At 42.6% G+C, this 23,615-nt stretch overlaps 1 protein-coding gene across 1 annotated transcript; it reads right to left on the bottom strand.

The window, feature by feature from the left end:
• Positions 1–785: 785 nt before the first annotated feature.
• Positions 786–23,141, bottom strand: hgfa (hepatocyte growth factor a). The gene is made up of 18 exons (XM_073480833.1): positions 23,078–23,141; positions 18,066–18,228; positions 17,790–17,902; positions 17,037–17,151; positions 12,974–13,116; positions 12,477–12,597; positions 12,173–12,291; positions 9,441–9,612; positions 9,103–9,236; positions 7,743–7,836; positions 6,463–6,602; positions 3,167–3,199; positions 2,820–2,928; positions 2,643–2,717; positions 1,791–1,928; positions 1,554–1,660; positions 1,306–1,439; positions 786–1,175 (listed from the first exon to the last, which is right to left on the bottom strand). Exons 1-18 carry the CDS (start codon positions 23,139–23,141, stop codon positions 999–1,001), a joined length of 2,151 nt encoding a protein of 716 aa, XP_073336934.1. The 3' UTR covers positions 786–998.
• Between the last annotated feature and the right edge of the window lie 474 nt (positions 23,142–23,615).

Genomic DNA, 23,615 nt, shown 5'->3' with positions numbered 1-23,615 from the left:
CCAAATAGCCATGTTATATTTGGCATGGCTCTTCTCTCTCTCATGCTACAAATATTAGCATAAGATCTGGAGCAGTTTGCTCAGTCCTACTTAGACCCTCTCACGGGGAAACTAACAGTTACAGCTAACTGGGGAAAAGGTAGTCCAGCTACTGCACACAATTAGCACTGCATGGTTTGCCAAGGCTGCTGCAGTTAGCTTTTCAAGCAGCAATATTAAACACTAAACTACTGATGCACATGAAGCCAAATCTCAACCTTTGCTGGCTTGGCTTAATCACTTTTTTTTCTCATGGGGACTTTTACTGTCTGTGAAACCTAATAGTGAGTTTATAGTGACCTTTTCATGCTAATGTTTTCCTCCTTTTTGGAATAATAGAGTTTTTTCTGTTGGATTATTTTTGGAGCGAATAAACATCTAGAACTTTTGTTGTGATATATGTAAGGTATCCTAAACGTTTGTTGACATTGAGGAATGCCATAATTATCCTTCCGCATCACTTGTGTTGCAGGTAAAAAATATGTTTCGCAGTCCAGCTTAGCACATAAAAAACAAGAAATCCCAGTCACAGAAACCTCATGTGGTAACTGCCAGACAACTGGGCTCTGTCCGTATTCAAGTATATTCCAGGAGATAATACTGAGTCACAAGTGTCATTCTCGTCGTCGTTGATTGCATGGCTTCAGAGTTTCTGAACACATCAGACTACAATTAGTATCCCGTCCACGTGCAGGAAACTTTGGTTGTAAAAAATGACATTAAGGCTAACGACCTGGATGCCTCCATTTGCGAAGTGGAAGAAAGGGTGACATTCCATTTGGTTTATCCAGTCTTCGATCACTAATCTCTGTCCTCTCTGTCGGATGACAAATCAGCCAAAAAAATCCCAAAATGTCCACTTTTCATAAGGTCAGTTTCCTAATATCTCCTCCATGGTCCACGCTGCAGAGGGTTTAAGCCGTCCTTTCCTCATGGAGTTGATTTTTAACACCACGGCATCAGTTCCTCTCCAAGCTGGGGTAAAGTTTGAACACTTTGTATATCCACTCAGAGTAGAAAGCGACGTTCACGAAAAGCGCAGGCTGTGACGAGGCGCATTTTGTCCTTTGGATGCTCACGCCGATGATGACTTTGCGCTCGTGTTCCTGGCAAACCAACGGACCGCCGTAGTCTTTCTGCAGGAGAAGGGTAGAGAAAGTCGTCAGAGGGACAGCACGCTAACAAAGACATTATAATTACGCTGATACAGCGTTTTAAAGGTTCAATATGTAAGAATTGGCCACGACATTTATTTGTGATCCTTACATCACATACGCCTTCTCCTCTCTTGCCGCCGGCACATATTCTGCTCTCCCCAGCATCCCCTTTGATTTGCGAGCACATGTCATTGTTGACCATAGGCATGGTCACCGCGTTCAGCCTCTCGTCGTATGCTGTATCTGAACAGAGAAGGACAAAAAGCGTTAGTATAAAAGTAACAATTATTCTTTTGGTTTGAATAATGGTTAAAATGCAAAAAAGTGCCGTGGCATATGGGTGAAAGTAGGCAGTACTTTTGGTTTCCCCCCATCCGTACATGGTGCAGTTGGTGCCTTCAGGGATGTGACACTCTTTTACTGGAAGATGGATGGTGGATGCACCTTCGGACACAGGGGCAGGACTACAACAAACAAAACATTCATCTTAATGTAGTCAAAAATTATTACGATACAGTTAGGTTCCCTCACCACTAGTTATGCTCTAACATTGGGATTTTAAATTAGTGGGAACCCAGTGAGTAGTTAACTTACTCTGCTAGTTTCAGCATAACCAGGTTGGATCCTTCAGGGCCACAGATCAGACGTGAGATGCGTAGTCTCGGGTGGCTTGAAGAATCATTGAGGTGGTGCAAACCAACCTGCACACTGTAGTCCTTGAGATCGGGAACACTGAAGACAACGAGGACCGAGATGTTAGTCGTAAAACTTCAGTAGTGTTAGTTATAGATGGGGCATTCAGATGGCTGGGGTTGTCTAAGGAACGGTGCTGACAAGTTGTATTAAGGGAAAAGTAGACTCCAGTGTTATGTACATATTAACTTGGCAAAATAAGCAAACTACTTAGTCAATGGTTCACGTTACATGCACAGAATTAAATATAGGCAGAAATATTCATTCTGGACCAGTATTGACTTTTTGAAGCCTTTATGGCCAATACAATGTACAAATCCTTTTGTGCATCACAGCAATTTAAATTTAAGTAAATGAGTAACACATTGTGTATATTGATCGTTTTTACTAATATGCAAAATGTGAAGACAAGACAGACAAATATGAGCAACAAAAAAAGGAAAGTCTAAGACTTCTAAGAGCTACTGATGTACACCATATGTAATACATACTGTCCTGTGCATTAGTACAGAGATAGGGATATTTTCTCTAAAGCCACTTCTTCAGATGTAGAGATACTGTACATATATGACTGGCTCTGACATGGACAACTGCAGCAGTTAAACAGATCTGCAAGCCAAACATTTCAGGTCAGGCCTGCGAGGGAGCGTCAGTAAACAGGATAACATCCTGCATCTTCACTTTAAACAATGTTAAAAATAGTCTGCAAGAAGAAAAGAGAGAGTCAGAGGGATCAGAAGTTGGGATTATTACCAGGAGGTGAAGCACTGCTGGTCTGTTAAAACCCAGTCTTCTCTGATCAACGAGCCTCCACACAAATGAACCTTCCTGAGACAATTAAAGAAGACAATTTGTATTGTTAATGTAGGTATTAAAGCATAAGAAGTGAGAAATGACATTTTGTAAAAACACACATGTAAAAAGACTCACTCTCTTTGGATGCTTACAACCCAGCTGCCGTCCGTACCTCGCACCTGGTGTCCTCCAACAATCCTGGTGTTTATATGCACAAAGCATGATATCTTGGGCCTGGTTAGACCTAAACAAGGAGACATTTTTCATGCTGCGTGTTAGATTTGTAGATCTATTTACATTTCAATGGGAAAATGTTTATCAAAACTTCAAAAGGAGACCATAAAATCTGATTTGTTTAGTCAGGTGCATGACAACAGACGGATTTGATAGAAAGAGCAAAAAGGGAAAGGGATGAGATTGAAGATAAGAGGAAGAGGAAGAGGACTAGACGGGTGAAAGTAAGATAAGCTAACGGTACTCACTGTTTGGTTGAGGAGCCGCTGTAGCTGATTCACCTGATAGATAGAAGTAAAGAAAAGGGCACGACAGTAAGAAGAAGTAAATAATTCAGACCGCTGACCACACATTGACACACAAATCATGAAGTCTCATTGAAAAAGACACCCTTCTTCACTTTGTACAGACTTATCTCTGACTCTGGAGGCTATAACGGTCAGCCACTGCAGCAGATAAATTTGCTCGAGACCTCAAAAACTTCACGGAAGATGTGTTTTACATTATGTAAATTATTGTGCAGCCATTTGAAAGAGGCTCTTCAATGCGACCCTGATTGAAACCAGCCAAAGTAAATGTTGGGTCCAGCCGCTCGAGTGTGTGTTTTCTCAAACAAAAGGATGGCAGCGCAGACCTGCATCTGTTTGCTGTTTGAACATTGTGTGTTCTCTGCCAATTGGACAAAACCACGGCTAACGCATTACATAAACCACCAGCCCTGCTGTAGAAGAAGTAGTTGTGACATTAAAGTGGGAATCAACAAAGGCGACGGAGATAAATCACTTGTGTTATTTAATGCTACTCCGCCCATACAGCAACACTGTCTTATTGTGTGTCGTAAATGCCAGTCAATGCTCTTTTAGAAGTATTGTTTGCATGGTCTGAAAGGAAACACTTGTTTCTCTTTTTTTCTTTTCGAGAAGCTATGTGGCATTGTTCACACACTTGACTGTGTACCTGAAGGATTAGAGAGGGAAGGGTTGCTGATGAGGATCAAATCGTCCCTGGCTGACACTGAAGTATCTCCCTTGAGAACTTTTGCACAATATACAGTCAATATAACGAAGCTTGCTTTTTATGCTGGCATCTGTCCCTCTGGCGTTGTCCAGGATACCACAACCGACACAACACTGCCAAGGTATGTGAATGCTTGACAGATGCTCACATAAGTGGTGGTGTTTATGATGCTCAAAACACGTCTTAATCAACACCAAAACACACATCTTTAACTCCAATGTGAAGCAAGTGATGCCATGTTGATCAAAAACATGGAGAACAACAAACAGGCTGCAAACATCCAATAAAACCTGCTTCAAGAGAATAATCTCTAGGAGCTAGATGTATTAACAGGACTACCGACAAGAAGAGGAAGACCAGATCAGTTATCCTGGGTGACTTCTAACCCTTAAAGTAATCTGCTGCCTTCGGAGATCATCTCATCCTTGGCACGAGCTAGACTATCGGCAACCAATACCATATTTTTCCTTCCAGATACAGATTCCAATGCCTGAACTTTGTATATCAACAATACTGAGAACAGGTGCATAGACTCAGGTACTTGGCGATACAGGTTCCTGCATTTAAGGCAGTATCTGAGGCATATACGATGCTGTTGTTGGTATTAGAACAACACTATCAGGTACCCATTGACTCACAAATTCTAAAGAGAAAATGTTATTGGACAAACCCTCAGAAAACCTGCCACAAACATCACCCAATAATGGTACCCCCAAGAGGGTGTCCAGGCAGAAATGTCTGGGAGTCGGCTTAACTAGGAAGATCCTGAAAAAAAACGCCAACACACAAGTGAGGTGGAAGACATTTGTCAATGGCCTATGCTTCCTAGACAAGCATTATTGTTGTCATTTGTTCAGAGTCAGTGGTTACAAGAATGTCCTCTGGGGTTAATAAAGTTCTATCTTATCATAACTTACCTTACTTCCTGAGGTAATACACTTTTCCCTACTGTTCATTAGCTTAACTGCACGCAGACAAGTAGTCATAATTTCTGAGGACATGCACAGGATGCACTCCAAGGGTATGCAGGATACATGAGGCATCTGTCATCCTCATACAGTATGAACGCACATTGTGAAGCAAGTATATCACGAGCAAAGTGATGAAAAGCTGCTCTCAATTGTTTGGACAGTGCCAATTTTTGGAACGCCCTGAAAACAACAATCCAAACGTGCTTTACTGCAGCAATTAGCCAGGTGCACACAAGTGTGAAAATGAGCTTCACACACTCTCCTCACATTCCTACTTTTCACTGCTCATTTGTACGTGTGCATGTTGGCAGCAACAGAGATGCTGTGCTTTCAGATGTGACCAAAACAGGGATCAAGTTCGAAACAACAACACTGATCGGAAATGACCCAGTCTATGTATTTCAATTGAACTCAGGGAATGTGGCAACCTGTTTACTCCGTGTAAAGGCAACATTTTAATCTTCTGTAGCCTCTTCACAGCTTTTTGGGAAATATGCTTATTCACTTTCTTGCTTAGCTTAGCACAAAGACTGGAAACCGAGGGAAACAGCTTTGTTCAAAGGGGAACAAAATCCACCTTGCAGCACCTCTTAAGCCCACTAACAACATGTTATATGTTGTTTGTTTAATCCGGACAAACACTGCGGTTTGACAGGTGTTTTAAGTCTTTGTGCTAAGCTAACCCAATCAGATGCTGGCTCTGGTAACATAGAGGTATAACTTTTCTTTTCCAGTTCTCAGCGAATAACATCAAGCTACTTCTTTTAGTGTCTGCTAAATAGATCACTAAAAAGTTGCACTATAGACCACAGTCACATGGCAGCCATTTTCCTATGATGTCACTCAAAATTATTATCATTTCAATGCTTCCTGATTCAGCTAGGGAGTGCTTGAATGCTAAAGTTAGCTAACGGGTTATCATATATGTTGTTTTATCTTGCATTGTCTTTTCAGTTGCTTATCAATCAGGAAGTGGCTAAATGCTAACGCTTTGATTCCCTACATTTTTACAACTACAGCTAACTTTAACATTCAACCCATTCCTAGCTTACATTATTGTTTGATTACATCCAGTGCATTTTATTTCCAGGCTTAAATAAATGTGTCCAAGATGTGTGTTGATATTTTAGAATTACTTTACACTTTTTCTGTGGTATAACACTATCAAAAAGTAAAAGTTGGCAAGGAAGTGGTTGTATGCTAACGTTAGCTGTTGTCTAACGTTAGCTAATGAGTTATTAAATACGTTGTTTTACCTTAAATGATGGCTCGATGTCTCTCCAAATTTTCACAATCCATTGTCTTTTTAGTTGCAAACCAACGAGGAAGCATTGAAATGATAACGACATGCAACCTGGAATACAGCAACACGACATTTGAGCCTCCCTCCCTGAGCGTCACGTCAGAGGAAGATGGCCGCCGTGTGAATACGGTCTTCACAAAATATGCATCATTCACATTCTTTCTGCTACGGGTCTGCTTATATTTATGGCTGATATAAAACAGATGTCACAGAGAAGGACATTAAAAGAGACAAGGTTATCTGAGCTACTCACAGTGCTTCAGTTTGCAGTAGTCCCAGACCAAACGGTTATTTGGATTGGTGTAACACCAGGGGCCATGTTTGTCTCGGTCTGGGTTCCGGCAGTAGTTCTTCTCCAGGCCTACGTGGGATTCTGTAGAGTGAGAATCCCCACTGTAAAACACACAAATACAGATTCTCATATTCCATTTGTTACTTTGCACACAGTGTATTAGAACTAACAGTGGGTCACGTCTCATAAGATTCATACACACTCTCACACTCTAAAAACATACGAACATGTGCGCACCGTCACGCACATACAGTACTTACACACCGTAAGTAACCATGGCATGCCTGGAAAGTCTGACTCTGGCCTTCCTATAGTGCAATGACTCCTCTGTATTTTGTGCACATAGCCCCGTAGAAGGAAACGCAGAGTTTTGTGAAGTGTGCTCGTGGGAATATGAAAGTATGCACTGTAAGATTTCAGCGGGGCTCAGACCAGCAGGAGCCTATGGAACGTTTCCCGATTTGTAGGAATTCACATCTAACCGTGTTGTCTTTTTGCAGCGTTCCTCTTAGCTCTGAGAGAATTAAATGTAATCTTCTCAGATATCCAAAATATTACTGAAAAGCAATTACTAGGAAGGAGTTCGGGACACACACACGCTAAAATAATACTAAGCGTTGGGCAACAATTTGTCAGGGGGTGAAGATAATTCCTCTTCCCAGGAGAATGTTAAACAAGCTGTAGCTCTCAGCAGTTTTTCCTGGGCTGACCCTTGACCTTGAGCAGGGTAGACTCGCTGGCTGCAGCCTATGCGAGGGAGCTGATTGGCTTTGATCTACTTTCCTCAGAAAGCACTTCCTGGGGTCAGGGGTCGGCTCTGGAACATGTCCATCTGTCTGTGCCATTTTGGCTTTTAAAATTCCTGTAAATTAAGTAATTCCAACAGCCTGACTTAAGCATGAAGCAACAGCCCCGGAGTTGGCAACCTTTCCGTCAGGATGGGTCACTCGGAGAGCACCCCGGAGTTTCCTCTCGTCAGTTAGATGAATAATAATTGGGCCTGGTATTGACCCCTGAGGAACCCCTGATTTCCCTCTCGCTGTTTGTTTTCACTGCTTAGCTTCATTCATATGAAAGGGATTTTCGCAAGGCAATGGGAGCTAAGTTGTCAACAAACACTCATCAACTGAGCTGAGAAGAATGTCAGTCTCTCTAGGAAATATCTCCAGTGTTTCTCAGTACAGATTAAGCGTGACAGAAGGAGAAAAACAATTTTAATGGAGAATAAATGAGTTTGTTACCTGTTTATGTGGTGTGACCAGTTTGCACAGGGAATCCCCGATCGAGTTGTAGACAAAGTGCCTCGGAAAGTCTCTCCGTTGTCTTCATAACACTCTGAGGAAGGACAAGATGAAGTTATTATTGACCATCTTGTTAAATAGTCCCATGAGAAATAGAACGACTGAGTTCAGCAGTTTCTCAAACACCTAAATGCAATCTGTAAGTGGATACAGTCAAAGAGCATAATCAGGCTGGTGGCTGTCTTTCTCATTGGTGCAAACATAACATAATCAAGTTTAAAACTTCGGCTTCTCTTTGCGGTTTGGATCAATTTAGTGTCAAGGGCCCCTGTGTAACCGGCGGGGCTCAAGTTTAATAGAAAAATGAAACCTTACTATGTCTGTTAAACAGAATCAGAAGAGGGGCTTTAGTGACTAACAGACTGGCTGCACTTTGACTGTGTGGTCGTCTAACTGCAAATGTAAAGCAGAGAAACATGGGAAATGACAGCGAGCACTATTGCCAAAGTCTGGTGTTTTTGTTCTTCCATGAAATGGAATTCATTGGGCAGCGTGCTGCCAAGCGATCCAGTCCTACGGGAGCAATATAGAAAGTGTCTGTGTAACTCCACTTTGCAAAAGCATGACATGGCTTTCAAAGCATTTGTACGTCTGTATTTCAATCTCATCATTCAGAGAAACATGGAAACTTCGCAGTAATTTACAAAATATGTGACATTCATTTTGAAGTTTCGTGCTTCTCAGTGACACTTTAACACTTTTGGGAGATTCACTTATTTGCTTTTTTTGATGGAAGCACAAGTAGAAAATTGCTAACACTCTCACATCTGTATATTAAATATGTAACAGCTGGGTAGCTTAGTTCAGCATAAGTACTGACAATTAGGGGAAACAACTAGATTGCCTCTGTCCAAATGTAACAAAACCCTACTAAACATTTATATTGTGTTTGTTTAAGCCATACAAAAATCTAAATGTTTGACTAGGGGGTAATGAAGCAGACTATTTCCTGGCTAAAGAAACTTCCTGAAGTTTTTGCTAGTCCACCCTTGGTCACACGCAGAAATACGACCTCCTTTAAAACCACAAGTTGTCGTTTTTACATTTCCATTGCCATAATGATTAGACAAACAACAAATAGTGTGTTAATTTGAAAGCTTTGGGTGCTAGCTAGCATATTTTTGTACGTATAGACAGAGCCAGGCTAGCTAAGTGTGCTAGGCTAAACTAACCAGCTGCTGACCCTAGCTACATATTTGCTGTACAGATAGAAGTGGTATCATTTTTCTTATCTAGCCCCTGAAAAGAAAATTTAACAAGCATATTTCCCAAAATGTTAAACTGTTGTACGGTAATTTACCTATTTTTTGTGTGGCCTCAGCATCACACGTGGGGATGTGGGTGCAGTTGGCTATCCTCTGATTTGGGTCTGTAGTGAAGCACCATGGGTAATCTGCACCATCGGGGTTACGGCAGTAGTTCTCTCTGAGGTCTCTATAACACACACACAAACTACGATTTAAATGATGGTGCTGATGACCGTGTCTTTTAAAACAAAGCTTTATTTTTTACGTTTTATATTTACCACTTTTTGCTTTTTGGCATTGCAACAGTAAAAATGCACAAAATGAACAAATAAGAGAGCCAAGAGAAATTAAATCCAAGCTGTCAGGGGGCCACGAAACAAACATCACTCACTTGCATTTGAAGTTCTGAGGGAGAAAGGAGTGGTTATGTGGAAACTGGGAGTCCCAGCGCTGACATGTCACACCCTCTGGAGTGACATTCATTGTGCCTCGGTAATCTGTGCCTTTTCCCTGGACACAGGATGTTGTTACATTGACATCTGTGTCCTCGCTTGAGTCAGAGTCTAGCAAAAGACACAAAAAGACACCAAAGTTATAATTGTGAGCGTACGCGAGAGAAAGAAGGCACAGGGAAAATTTGCTGAGGAGAGTGAGATGTAGAAAAAACGAGGGCAGGAAGGAGGGAGGGAGAGAAGGAGGGAGATATTAATCCCTAGAAGAATGTGTCATGTTTAACCTAGAGACAGATGATCAAAAACAGTAGCACTCCCCCCTCGACCAAACTGCGATAGGAAACTTTCTGTGTGTTCATAACACCAGTTCCCCACATTCTTGCACGCAGGGACATCCACAACAATATGCAGTTATTTAACTTGCACACAATGCCACAGGTTGTTGTTAGAAAAAATCCTGGAGCCCGGTCATATTAATGAATACACCCTCACCTCAATATTAAAACATCATAATTCTGTTTCTGGTGAATTTTGTTTATTGCAGCCCAACCAAAGATATCACATCCAACCCGGTCTGTCTGGGGCAACTTTATCCACCGTAAAACTATTCCAAACATCTTCAGATGGAATTCTGCTTTTCAGCGGTGCAGGGATTGCAGTGCACAGGGAGCGAATTCTCCCCTCTGGATTTCTGTCTCTGTTTCTTTAGCCTTTGACAAATGAGATGGGAGAAGATGGAGGAGGAAAGGGAATGTTTTGAAGCAGAAATGAGAAGGCGGATGGAAAAGAGGGATTCCTTGGCTTGATGTAATGCATGCCAGTGTCTGTGTGCTCTGTGTAGCACAGGTCAGTGGTTTTTATCTTTCTGAGGGCAGGCATTGAGGGATGCACACATCTGGACAAATGCAGATCCTCCGCCCTCGCTGTAAATCATAACATGTACTGTAGAGTACATGTGCGTATGCGTCTGACAGAGACAAAGTGAGATGCTCTGTGTGTTTGCGGGCGCGCATGTGGGAATACTTCATTGTGCTTTCGATGAAAAAAAATGAGCTAATTCTCCAAAGGTGTAACCTCTTTTCGGAGTCTATTCTTTTTCTTTTCCCTTTCTCCCTTTTGTATTATGTGTGGAGGCAAAAGTTATCTAAACTACAACTCTGTCAGAGTCTGCCAGATGTAACATGACTCAAGGAAAGTTACATTGTTTATACTCTCAATATATGTCCTATAAAAACTCACACACAGCGCCATTTCAAATACATTAGGGCTGCAACTACTGATTATTTTCATTATTGCATATTATTTTTAGGATTAACCAAGTACTTGTTTTGTCTAGAAAATGTCACAAGGCTTATTTGATTAGTCCAAGATTTAAAGATAATCAATTTGTAGTGATATAAAATAGAGAAAGAGTCCAACTCCTCAAATCTCAAAGGTGGAACCACAGAGAGTGTGATATTCTCTCTTGATACATAACTGTAGGTTACTTGCATAACCTGTGTTCTCTAAGTAGCACGAGTGTGACATCTCTTAGCCTGTATACAGTGCAGGCCCGTGGCTTCCTTCGATCTTAATTCAAAAAGAACCTAAATGATTAATCATTTAAACCGTGGATTCAATTTCAGGCAACTGAATAATCAACTATTCCTTACAAAACACATTAGAGCTGCAATGATTAGATCTAATTCATTGTTACAGTCATTTTTCAAGCAAAAATGTCAAACATTTGCTTGTTCCAGCTTCTTAAATGTAAAGATCTGCTGCTCTTCTTTGTCACTTATGACTGTCTTTGGGTTTGAGTGTTGGTTGGACAAAAGAAGTCACTTGAAGACGTCACTGCAGGCTCTGGGAAATTATGATGATAAACATTTTTCACAATTTTTTCCACAATAATCGTGACAGTAAACAGCTGGGTTGAGGTCTGTTGACACATGATTATGATTCGCATCATTTGATCCTCATCAAACAATTCACCGACTCCTTGTGCCTGCAGCAACATCTGCATTCGTTATGTTTCTCCACTGCACTTTTCCTTTAATTTGTCACTTGTTTGTACATATCATGATTTTCGTACCGCTAAAACAACTATTGGACCTTTCAACAGCCTCGTGAGGCATCTCTGCATAGTAGCCTCTATTGTCACAGCCCCTTGTCATCTGTGAGTGGTCTCAGTAAAACACTTCTGGCTCTCTGAAGTCAGACCCTCTGCTTTACAAACAACCTATTTACTCTTCCTTGTTGAGGTAGAAGGATCTGAAGCCAACCACCACATGAAACACTCGACTGGGTACATAAAAGTCTTATGAGACTCTGCAGGAGAGAAGAGGGGCTTTTTGACTCAGCTCACCGCAACTACCCCGAAAACCAGCAATGTCTTGTATGCAACAAAACCCCCTGGTGACCTCAAACCACTAGCTGGTAGTGCCCAACCACAGTCGGTCTGTTCAAAAACCAAGCGAGGAATCCTCAAGACTATGTCCACTTTTGGGTCCTTTATTGGATTCCTTACTGTGTGACACTGTTAGAAGGTTGTGAGGGGATTAGTAAGAAAAACTAGCAACAGTCATAAATCAGAGTTAAACAATAATTTGGTCTTATGTTGATTTGTTAAAGACTTTGCCCACAAAACCCAAGCCCCAGGCCTTTGTATACACAGTAGATAGGCACTTACCACACACAGTGATGTTGCAGTACTCCCACGGAGTTTTGGGATCCATGGTGTAGCACCAGGGACGAAGACGATTATCCGGGTTGCGACAGTAGTTGTCCCTTAAATCTTTGTCCCGATACCTAAGAGAGGACACAGAGGGGATACAGGGAGGAAGGAAAATGGGGGGGGGGGGAGTAAGTCATAACAACTGGTGAGGTCTCCCTCTCCTGAGTGTTAGCGTCATTTCTGTAAGCATCTGTATGTGGGTGTGTGCAGCACTGTCCGTGAGAAAGGTTAGTGTGTGATTATCAGCTTTGCAGCTTACTTTTTGGGCTGGAAGTGGTGTTTGTGAGGTTTTGTTGAGTCCCATCTCTGGCACTCCTTGCCGCTCTCTGTATGGTCCATTTTGCCCCGGTAATCTTCCCCATTGCACGTCACACAGACTTCTGTCAACAAGGAAAACATCAGTCATCAAAACGTTCTTTGCTCCGGTAATGAATGCAAACACAACTAATGACTGCGAGAGGGAAATAAACAAGTATTAGCTGTGTTTCCATCTGACTGTCGAGGAAATAAGGAGGAGACCCTAACCCTAACCCTAACACAACCCCTAACCCAGAGGCAAAAACCATTCCTAGCAAACTTTTTTCAAAGTCTGTCATTTACATAGTTTTCTACTGTGATAAGTGCATACAAATACATGAAAACTCAGCTATGGGTTAAATGTTAGAACACCTCTTGAAAAGGTATTTGACAGCTTCTTATGTGAGTTATTTTTCATCACATCTTACTGTCTAGTGAAGCTGTTTGGCAGGGTCTTACCCTCTGAACACTGTGGTATGCCACACTCCTCAGCTCGTACGTTGGGGTCAGTGGTGTAGCACCACGGACCACCGGGATCGTTGTTGGGATTCCGGCAGAAGTTCTCCCTCAGGTCTTGCGTTGGGTACCTATCAGGATAAAACCTACAGGAGAGTCGACAGACATTGTTGAAAGTGTTATCTGAGACTGTAAGCTGTTTAAATAAATTTCAGGGAGTACTTGCACACATGGCTGCTCCAGTCGTGTATACAGTACCGTACCTGCCTGCTTGTGCTCTCAGTAACAAGCCAAATAAATTCAAAAAGGCATTTACATTACAGTGTAAGCTTCATTTAGATAAATTCTAGTGCCTAGAGTGTGACCAGGTTACATTTTAAATCTTGTCACAGAACTCTTATGCAAAGTAAGTCATCAATACGTTTCTCCTTCCTCCGGCTTTGCACCTTTTGCATGATCGCCTTACTGATTCCTACCATACCCTGGCTCCCTCATGTGTGAAGCAGCCAGACTCTGTCACACCACAGTAACCACCAACAGTACAGAACAATGCCACGAACCACTTGGAGCAGCCCAAGCAGGTCTTTTGCTGGCAGCCTTTGAACACGTCTAAACCTAATCCCTCTCTGTCAACGGCTACACTGCGTCAGAGTGAACAAGGGACTGCGAGACTGTAAGGAAAAGAACCTGGCTCGTCCAAACATATGGGATGTAACAATGGGGAGCGGCATGAGATCCCCACACTAAATGGACAGTGCATGAAATCCGTCTTCTGTTAGGGGTAGGATGATGAAAAGCTGGCATGTCAGCACCCCCTGATCCATGCTGACCACATCCCCCCCCCCCCCCCTCCCACCCAGGGAGACAGAGAGGGAAGACAGAGAGGGAAGACAGGAGGAAAAGGTTGAAGAAGGGGGAAAAGAAACAAGTAAAGTGACTGACTTAAGTGCTTGAAAAAGAAATAAGTAAGCGAAAAAGGCTCAGTAAAAAGAAACGTGTATGTGCAGGATAAGTAAAAAAAAAAAAAAGATAGAGCAAAAAGAACCACATTCCCTTCAGCAGCTTGTCCGAACACTCTAGCCCAGACAATGACTCTTTTCTTGGGGGAGTCCGATCGGCTCTCCCCTCCGTGCCCTGGGGCTTACACAAGGCTGCTACGCTAATGCACAACATCATTCAACCCAGAGAAATCTGAGGCGTCTAACTTAGCCTGAAAGAGAGAAATAAGGCGAAGGTCCTGAGCTACAGATCACAGTCTCACCTACAGAAAAATATGACAGCAAAATTTCACTTGTGCATGTAACCAAGACAAAACACTTTCTCCCCTTCACTGCAGCTGCCTGCCAAGTGCCAAAACTCACATCTGCTGTGTGTAACTCACATGCTCAATATATTTCTAACATAATACAGTATCCTTAATTTATAAATGGAATTACATGGTTCTTCACTTTAAAAAAAGGTTGCATCTGGTGAGAGTCCGTAAAAAGGCCACGGCATGGGAGCAAGTTAGCCATAATGATGCTGCGCTAACAGATGTTGGCCAGTTATTCATCTCCTTGCCAAAGTCTGTTCCCACCGGAGTGTGAAGCAGACACTGTGCACACACATGCTCCGCTCTCTCTGGGCCGGCTGAACATATTGGCTAGATTTTTGGGATATCACTAAAGATGAAACCTAGACCTGAAGTAACTGCTGCAAAATGTCCAGCAACATGCACCTGGTGGTGATGGAACAAACGTGGCCATGCTTCAAGTGCGACAGAATCCGAAGGAATAAAGCAGTCGGAGGTTAAAGCGAGCAAGCACGGACTTTATGAGTCTTATGATATTAATAAAAAAATTTGGAAGCAGAGTGAGATGGCCGACATCTGAAAACTTTTTTTTTTTTTGTGATCAAATGTTTTATATCTGAAAACTTTGAAGTGGCCTCAAAAGAATAGTTTGAAATTTTGGGAAATGTGACTAAATCACTTCATCCTGAAGGAGGTAATGTTTTCACTGGTGTCCATTTGTTGGTTGTTGGTTGGTTTGTCAGCAGGGTTACACTAAAATTACGAAGTGGATTTCCACGAAACTTGGATGGAGGATGGGTCTCGGCCGAGAATAGACCCCATTAACTTCCGGTGGGGATCCAGATAAAAGGACGAATCCAGGAATGTTTTTTCACTGTCTAGCCATTCTAGATTGTTGGTTTGTGAGCAGGACTGCACAAAAACGACTGAACAGATTTCCATGAAACTTTGATAAAGGATAGATCTTGGTCCAGCATAGACCCCGTTAACTTTTAGTACGTATCCAAGATTTTTTTTCTCACTTTCTTTAACATTAAAGGATGGGGCTTTTTTCAACCTTTCATTTATTTCTCAGGGAAAAATGCATGGATCCTAATGAAAAAAATGTGGTGAATTTACGTAGATGGCTTGTATCTATGAGGGATTACAATCTGATGTGGATCCTCGATCTGGTGATTTTCTATTATGGATATTTTACAATTTAGAGTGATACAGCCATGTCCAGTTTCATATTGGATTCGGCTTGATTGAATTAAAGGGGACTGTTTTGCTCTACTGAGTGCCATTCTACTGGTCTGTTAAATGTCCGTGGTAACAAAACCTGCAAACCTGCACCTCTAAAGCTCTCCAATTATCATCGGACGAGCCATGCTAGCTGCATCCCCTGTTTCAAGTCTTTATGCTAAGCTAAGCTAACTGGCTGTTTGTGGCAGCTCCACAGTTACTGTGCAGTAAATCACGGCAAGAGGCTGCAGAGTCGTGTTTCTGTAGCTGAGCGCACTCGCGGACCTCCCAGCGGAAATATGTGGAAAAATAAAAGAATGCCCCAATGGGAATAAATAAATTATTGCAGTGTTATCTAATATTATTAATATAAACAGAAACTTTCCATTCCACTTCGTTCTCCATGCTCGGCTGGGCATTAATACACGCTTCTTTCAGAGCCTTGGTTCAAACACTAAATATAGACAACAGGTGGAAGTCCCATTCCTGGAAGGGAACCTCCTGAGAAATCACCCCTGGCCCACGGAGATCGGTCAAGCATGAAAATAATAGTTACCTGAAACTCAAATGGTGCGTGGTTCATTACGGCGGTAATTCTCGCTCAGCGGGACAGTCCCATGTTAGGCAACCCCACAGTGGCACTAAATCTCCCTTAAGTAATGCTGCCTCTGACCCTTTGAAAGTTAAAAGTTGCTGACAAGCCGGGGCGATGTTGTCGGACGTTACATTTGCCATCTGGGACGGGGACTGGAACGGTGTGTCAAATAAACAATGACAAAGTATTCCTAATGTGAAGAGCTGCTTCTGGAGAGGGAAGGGAGGACGAGAGGAGAGGATGGGGACCAACACTGCAATGTGTTTTAATTACGGGGATCACTGAACATTTATTTTCTCTCAGCACGTCTGTGGCTCTGTGAGCTCAGCTGGACAGAACATGACATCAGTCTATAAATTTTTGCACTTTCTTTCTTTAATTCCAAGTCCTTTCTGTCTATGTTTCTCTCTACACTTCTTCAAACCTCTCTCAACCCTCCCTCCCTGCTGCAGTTAAAATATCTCCCAACTAATGAGCCCCACTAATGAGATGCTGGCACAGAACCACGGTCACAAATTCACTGATCTTGCCCAGCTTGCGGCCGAGAGAAACATCTCTGGGATACACCTGATGGCCTACAGTGCAGCAGAAAAACAACCTCGCCGGCGAGGAAATCCTTGCATGTGTTGAAAGAAATCTGACTTAACTCTGGCTAAACGCTCACTCGTCTCCGAGCCTCCACCTTCCCTTAACCCCCGAGGTGGAAGGGAATGATCTGTACATCAATAAATCAGCTGCTGAGGCCTGTTCAATATCAGACACAGAGAAACTGAGAGGGAGCATCCAGGAAGGTGGTGGAAGCCTTGAGATTAGAGAAGGCTGCTGGTTCAAATGTACAGGAGTCTGGGGAGTTGAATGATTAACACCTTGCACTTCTTATAAGGTGTCACGCAAGCAAAGCACTGCAACCTCAAGGTGACGTTAGAGCGTTGTCTTCTATAAAAGAGAGGACTTACGTGTGTTCGTTGATGTTATTATCTGCCCAAGCTTGGCAAGTGATGTTTGACTTCGTCCAAGACCTCCTCCCCCTGTAGTTGTCCTTGGTGCCGATGATGCACTCCCTTATATAATCTAAGTCAGGGCAAAGACATAAAAAACATCTGAAAACATCCATTCATGTTTTTACTTTGATACAAGCTGTCCCTGTGTACTCTTTGTGTGCCAATGTATACAGCGTTCAGTCAATTAAAAGTTGATTTGCGTTCGCTGCCTTGACCACCTGGAATACATTTTCCCATGTATGGTCAATAAGACGTTTTTACAGCGAGCGTTTTAGTGTGTCCCAGCTCGTGTGTTATTCCCAAAACAGACAACTCCCTAAAGTTCATTAAATGTCACCGAGGGGAGTTTCCATAAATTTTGCTGTAAATTCTAAAGTGCTAGATTCCACAGCCCGTAGTGGAGAAAAGGCCTTTGCGTTCTCACTGTAAACAATTAGTTTTTTGTTTACTCTCCACTTAAGTCTGCGGCATGTTTACGCATGCGTTTCTCCCCGCGGGAGCGGTTAAACAGCAGGGGGGTGAGAGGTTGTTGGTTGCTTTCATTGTGTCAACAGAAAAACCAAAGAAATTAAAAAACCAGGGGAGCTGTCGAAGCAAGGAGTATAACCTGCAATCACAGACAAACAGTTGTGCCTGTTTTAAATCCCTCTCTACACCTGAGCACTGAAAACACCAGAACTTCAAGAGACTGTAAATTAGGACATTGACCTTTTTTTTCATACAAAGTAAAGTTGACGTTGGCCTGCTTCTGCACACCGTGGGTGAAGCGGTCGAAGGGAAGCAAGTGGCATTTCCTGTTGTGCCGTTGGAAGTTGAAAGCCCTGTCGAAACACACAGGAAGCAGTCGAGAGATGAACAAATGATAAACAAGAAAAAAATGTAAATACTGTGTGCGCACAGTAGGAGAGGAGGAGCGAGAGGTTATCGGTAATGATGAAACCATGTGCTGGGTTTCCAGGAATACAGAGAGAGAAGCTAGCTCACCTGCAGCTGAAGTTTTTCTTGACCTTCTTGCACTTGTGGGCGCAGTGCTCCTGCGATCGGCTGTTTCGTACCAAAGGGGACTGAGGGCAGTCTGTGCAAACCAGCATGTGATTCTCGGTCTTCTCATACTTCTGTAACGACTGATGAGTCTTTCGACAAAAACCTGCAAGAACATAGGGAGACAACATGAGAATAGGTGTGTGTTTAATCGCAATCAAGATTCCTGATCTAAATTGTGATCTTTTATCCAAGTGCTAGTCAATTAATTTATGAATAGCTTTGGCAGAGCTATAGACTCATTGGTAGGTCGGAAGGAGATGGGTTGGCTGACTACTATTTTGAAGCCTTGAGTTCGGCATTACGGACGTCACCTTCTTTGTTTTTTGGGGCCAGAAATGACCCTAATTGGATGAGAGAGGAGGCGCTGTGGAGTATATCCTGATTGGATCTGACTGAGAGACCGAGGATACACTGCGGTAGCGACTTGTCAAACACAAGGTAGCCACATCTGAAAGCATACCCTGCTTTATTGTCTGGTTTACTCTAAATGGCACCATAATTTGCAAAATGAACATCATGCTGTGCTGAAGAGGACTTGAAACTAGCAATTGAGACCATAAACTTGTTAGTAAACTGTTTACTGAGGTAATAAATCAAGTGAGAAGGAGGGCCGTATTCTCATAAGCTTACACAGAATTGGACTTGTGGAGTCGCCCTCCTGCTGGTCTGTCCATATTTTGCACGCTCAGTGGTTTTCTTCCTCTTCTCTACCATCCATCCCACATGGTCTGAATGTCTACAGTCAGTGGCTTCCTTTGCTAAGATGGCTCGTTTCACAGCGAAGGTGCCATTCAAGTTCTCACTCCACTAAGACAACAGTCTTGAGTTACCATCCGTCTCCACCGTGCGTTATATTTCCTAATTGATCTGACCAGAGTTCCTTCATTTTTCTTTGAAACCCCTTTCAAAGAAACCATTTTTTGGGGGGGCGTCCCGGTAGAGAGGTGCTTGGGGCACCTGATTTGGTCCGGTCCAAGGGTCTTTGCTGCATGTTATGCCCCCCTCCCCTCTCTCTTGCCTTGTTTCCTGTCCGTATCTACGGTCAGCTATTAACTGAAGGCAGAATGACAAAAAACGAACATTTCTAAGAAACGTTTTGGCTCCTCTTTACTGACAAAGCGTCAAATATTACTCAAATACTGCGGCCAAATATTTCACTGCTGCTGTCAAGGCGCTGTGGATGAAGACGAACTTGTCAAATGGGTGAGAGTATTTCCTGGGATTTTCTCCTGCTGGTTTGATTATTAGAACAGCAGGAAGCATATACATCGCTGCCAACGTCTTGGCATGGGGGAACTGGAGCATACATTGAACCGGGTGGCCAGCTGTCAGTGAAAGCATCCTTCAACTACAGTTTGCTTCAAGCTCCACTCTTGTTGACACGTTAGCATCGGCGCTGCTTAATCATACTTGCACAAGCAGGGCCCGAACCCCCTCAAAACTCAAAACATTTCTGCGGATCGTGCTTCAGCTGCTTGGTCAAACTAGTTTATGTGTCAGAGAAGCAAGTATGAAGTGTGTCCAGGATCAAAGCCCGGCTCAAAATGCCCCCCAGCACTCCTGCTTCAAACCAAGGAAGCTGCCTGCGTAATGCAGAGTGGGTGCTGAACTGTGAAGACAGCCAAGAGAACAGAGTGATGTCCATGCAGCAGGCTGATGTGCTCCAGTGCCTCAGTTGGAGATTTAATGCTCGTGAAAGCATATCTCATATTTTATTGCTTGCAGAAAGAGCCAAAAATCGGCTCTTTTTTCAACAATTTTTACTACTTTGTGGTCCAGTTTTATGTTATTATAGATACATTTTTGATTCCTGAAAGCCATTTCAGTGACTTCAACTTACGTTCGTGAGCTCCTGCTGTTTAAGTGCACTGACAGTGCGATTATTCCTTTTCATTTTGAGCAACAGCGGTGACCTTTGTTTTTTCCAGGGAACAAAACAAGATGCGGTCAGAGTTTCTTTTTCCCGGGAAAGCTTTTAATGTCCCTCGTCAGTTCTGTTAAGTAACAATGTTTTACGAGTAGTCATCCAACACATACTAGAGAACATATAGCGAGTGGAAAAATGGAAACCTGTCATTTGTTGAGAGCCATTTCTTTGGAAGAGGTACTTCAAAAGAGAATTCGATAAATGTGAAGACATAGCATAATGTATATGAGATCCAAGTGGGTTCAAACGCGGGACAAAACCATATTTTAAGTCCAAATCCTTTGTGATACAAATCATTCATTTTTTACCTGGTGGAAAGAGTTAAGAGCCCATCCTTCAGCAGAATGGAGCTCTACTGTAAATGCTGTCTCTGAGGACTACGGCAACATCTTTCGACGCACTATGTGTTTAGTTACAATAGTTTTTCCGTTTATAATTAGGGCCAAGTGTGATATAAATCACACAGGAAAAAATCTCATGCTACCGAGTTACAGCTACATGCTCCGGTGCCAAGATCCGACACAGGACGTCGTGCGTGCACTTAGGATACTGTAAACTGTGGAGCGTTTAGAGGCTCCTCGTGGTTGAAAATGGTTTTTTGGGGAGAACGTGTTATTAATGTTTGGGCTCCGCTGGACCACATCTGGCACTCATCACTATGTTGTTCCAGCCCTGATGTCTGGCCAGGCTGCTCAATTAGATTTCACTTAGTCTCTTCCTCTCCTTGCAGTCAGACTCCTGCTATCTCCAAATCCCAAACATTTTGCTGAAGTTGGAGATTATGATAAAATGTGCTCAATGGGCGACTATGAGAGGGACGAGACTTAATGAGAAGAGGCAGCAATAGCTTAGAGGAACGGGTTTGAGACCCCGGTTCAGCTTGAAAAATGCAGAGAGGAAAGGTGAACGACCGAGACTCTGACACTTCCGCAGAAACCGCCACTCAGGTGCCCTTGAGCAAAGAACTTAATCTTAAACTTAGCTGGATAAGTATTTCCTGCGAGATAATCGGACGAAAATGCCACATTTATAACCACCACAACGTACGCATTTTAAAGCAATGTTGGGGAAACACTGAATTAAATGAACAACAGGAAAGTAGCAGGTTAAAGGTGCGCCTCTGTCTGGGAATTAAACAGACATTACATCTGCTTCAGAGAGCGCAAAATGTGGATTTGGGCTCAGCAGCCAGATGTTACCCCAACTCCCTCCCTCTCTGTCCCTCACACACACACACACACACCCCTTTTCTTTCTCCCTACTGGGACAAACGCATGAATACCACAGTGCAGGGCGCGCATTTTATACTTTCCCCAACTCCAGGGCGGTCAGAGGTCAGGGTCGGCACCCCTGGAGGTGGTAACTATGGATTCAGTGCTTTACTCAGTGACATGTCAGCGGGGCGGATGTAAGCCGGGACACTCTGTGCACCACCAGATCATTTGCGCTTCATTTAAGGGGCGGCACAGACTGAGCTTGTTGAGCTACAATTTGTAGTTTAACATGTGCAACAATTTTAAACAGAAAGGTGAAGAAATAGAAAACAGAGTTAGCTCTGTGTACTGTGCTGCAGAGGTGTCTACTGACATTTGCATGCCAACCAGCTAGCCACTTTGCAGCAAGAAGTGATAAAAGGTGATAGTCTGATAGTAAACAATGCAAAAATTAAGCCAGTGCTCCAGGCTAGCTGTACGCCTAGATGAGCTATCTAGCTAATGGCTACAGTTAGCGGCAGTGAGCAGTTACACCGGTGACACGCTGCTCCCTGTAGACGTAATCACCGTGACGTAACAACAATAGTCACTTCAGAGTTGAAAACTGGCCATTTTTTTAGCCGTAACTGTAACACTTAAAGTTATATCATTAAACATGTCGACCTATTTGACATTCATGTTGTGCTTATTCCATGTATGCCACTATATAGCATTGCTAGCGTCTTTAATAGCTAGGCTAACAGGGTAAACTGCTGCTTTCTTTAACGCGTAAATCATGTATGCAAACTAACGTTAATGAAAGTTTTGTAATGAATGAGATATGACAGCATCAAACATACATTTTAGATTAAATAGATACATACAATTTAATGTAACATGATGAAAAACATGATTCAATCGTAGGATATGCAAGCTAACGTGTGGTGCTGGGGTTTCCTACTTGGAAGTTACTGACAAACAAACACTGTGCTCTCTTTTCGAACAGGTGTCCACTTCTTACATATGGTACCTTTAAAATGACTGTGTGGTGCTGCGAGCCCCACCGGGCTGTGCTGCAACTTTACAAGTGCACTGCATCCTCTATGTGGCTGGCGTCAGTCCAACAGACGCAGGAGACTCTGTGACTGAAATCACCATGACCTTTATAAAAAGTTTAATGACATGCTGTAACATCAGCACGACGGTTCAAACTTTGGCAGGAGTTTCTCACCTCAGGCGGGTGCGACTAATCTTCCTGTTTATCTGATATTGTTAAGAAAACACTGGTTTCTGGATCTATCTTTTTACTGGTAATTAGAGCCAATAATAATAATTGGAAATGATGAAGGAGTCAATGCATAGTTTTGATGAGCTGTTCAATTACTTAATACAATGTGTTGTTGTACAAAGCAGTAACTAAACGTTTGGTAAGAGGCTCCTTGTTCTTAAAAAAATACCCGTAAGTGTTTTCTTTCCACTCCCCTAATGAATCATCACAGTAATTCATTGCTTAAGTAATTAATCAGTGCAAGACAAGGCTTGTGATCACTCAAGTTCATTAAATGCAAAATAGCATCCAAAGATAAACAAAGTGTTCTGTTTTACTCTACATGACAAAATCTGAATTTTATAATAAGAGAAATTATATATTTTTTTCCACTTTTCTAATTTGTTTCATTTTCAGTTTTCATTACTGTACATTTTAAAACTTTCTCCAATGTCTGTTTCTCACTTTCCCTGCACACACAACACGCAGAAAAGAAAAAAAAATAGAGATTAAAATTTAAAATTGGAGTCATCACAGGATACATTTCAGCTCTCCAGTGTCTTACCTGTGTCCATTATAGTGACCACAACACACAGCAGAGTTTGGTAAATCCATACGTTTGTCCTCATGGTTAGGAACTTCAAAAAGCAGGTTAGTTACAATCCGGATTAATTGAGCGACGGACTCGCTGGTTGTGTGAAGTCCAGAGTGGCTGATGAGCAGCAGAAGATGCCACTTTTCCAAGAAGCCACACGTCCTCGGTTCAACCCCCCTTCACTTGAGTTTGTGCTCCTCTCTGTCAGCGGCTCTCTCCTCAGCAGCGTCAAGTAGTCTGGGATAAATACCCCGACTTCCGGTGCGTGTTTTCAAAATAAAACCGGACGTGACTCACTTTTTTTTTTCTTTGCTATGACTGGTGATCCCATACCAACAAATATTGTCTGATACAGCTCATTTATCACGCCACATATGGAGTCATCCAAAAGTTATTAAAAAAACGTTAATGGGCCACACATTTTGAGTCCAAACCACAAACCACATTCTGGTGCGATACATGCTGACTAAGGCACCAAACATGTATTCATCCACATCTGAAAGTAGTG

The sequence above is a fragment of the Pagrus major genome, chromosome 14 (genome assembly GCF_040436345.1).
Source record: "Pagrus major chromosome 14, Pma_NU_1.0".
Taxonomy (NCBI): Eukaryota; Metazoa; Chordata; class Actinopteri; order Spariformes; family Sparidae; genus Pagrus; species Pagrus major.
Note: the sequence above shows the minus strand (reverse complement) of the source record. Positions and strands in the feature narration are given on the sequence as shown.

What these genes read in the sequence shown, in the direction of transcription:
- hgfa (XM_073480833.1), bottom strand. Translation starts at nt 23,141, where the DNA reads ATGAGGACAAACGTATGGATTTACCAAACTCTGCTGTGTGTTGTGGTC. An exon ending in CTGCAACATCACTGTGTGTG is followed by an intron (nt 9,613 to 12,172) that starts GTAAGTGCCTAT and finishes GTCTTTTGCTAG; the next exon opens with ACTCTGACTCAAGCGAGGAC. An exon ending in GTTATGCTGAAACTAGCAGA is followed by an intron (nt 1,661 to 1,790) that starts GTAAGTTAACTA and finishes TGTTTGTTGTAG; the next exon opens with TCCTGCCCCTGTGTCCGAAG.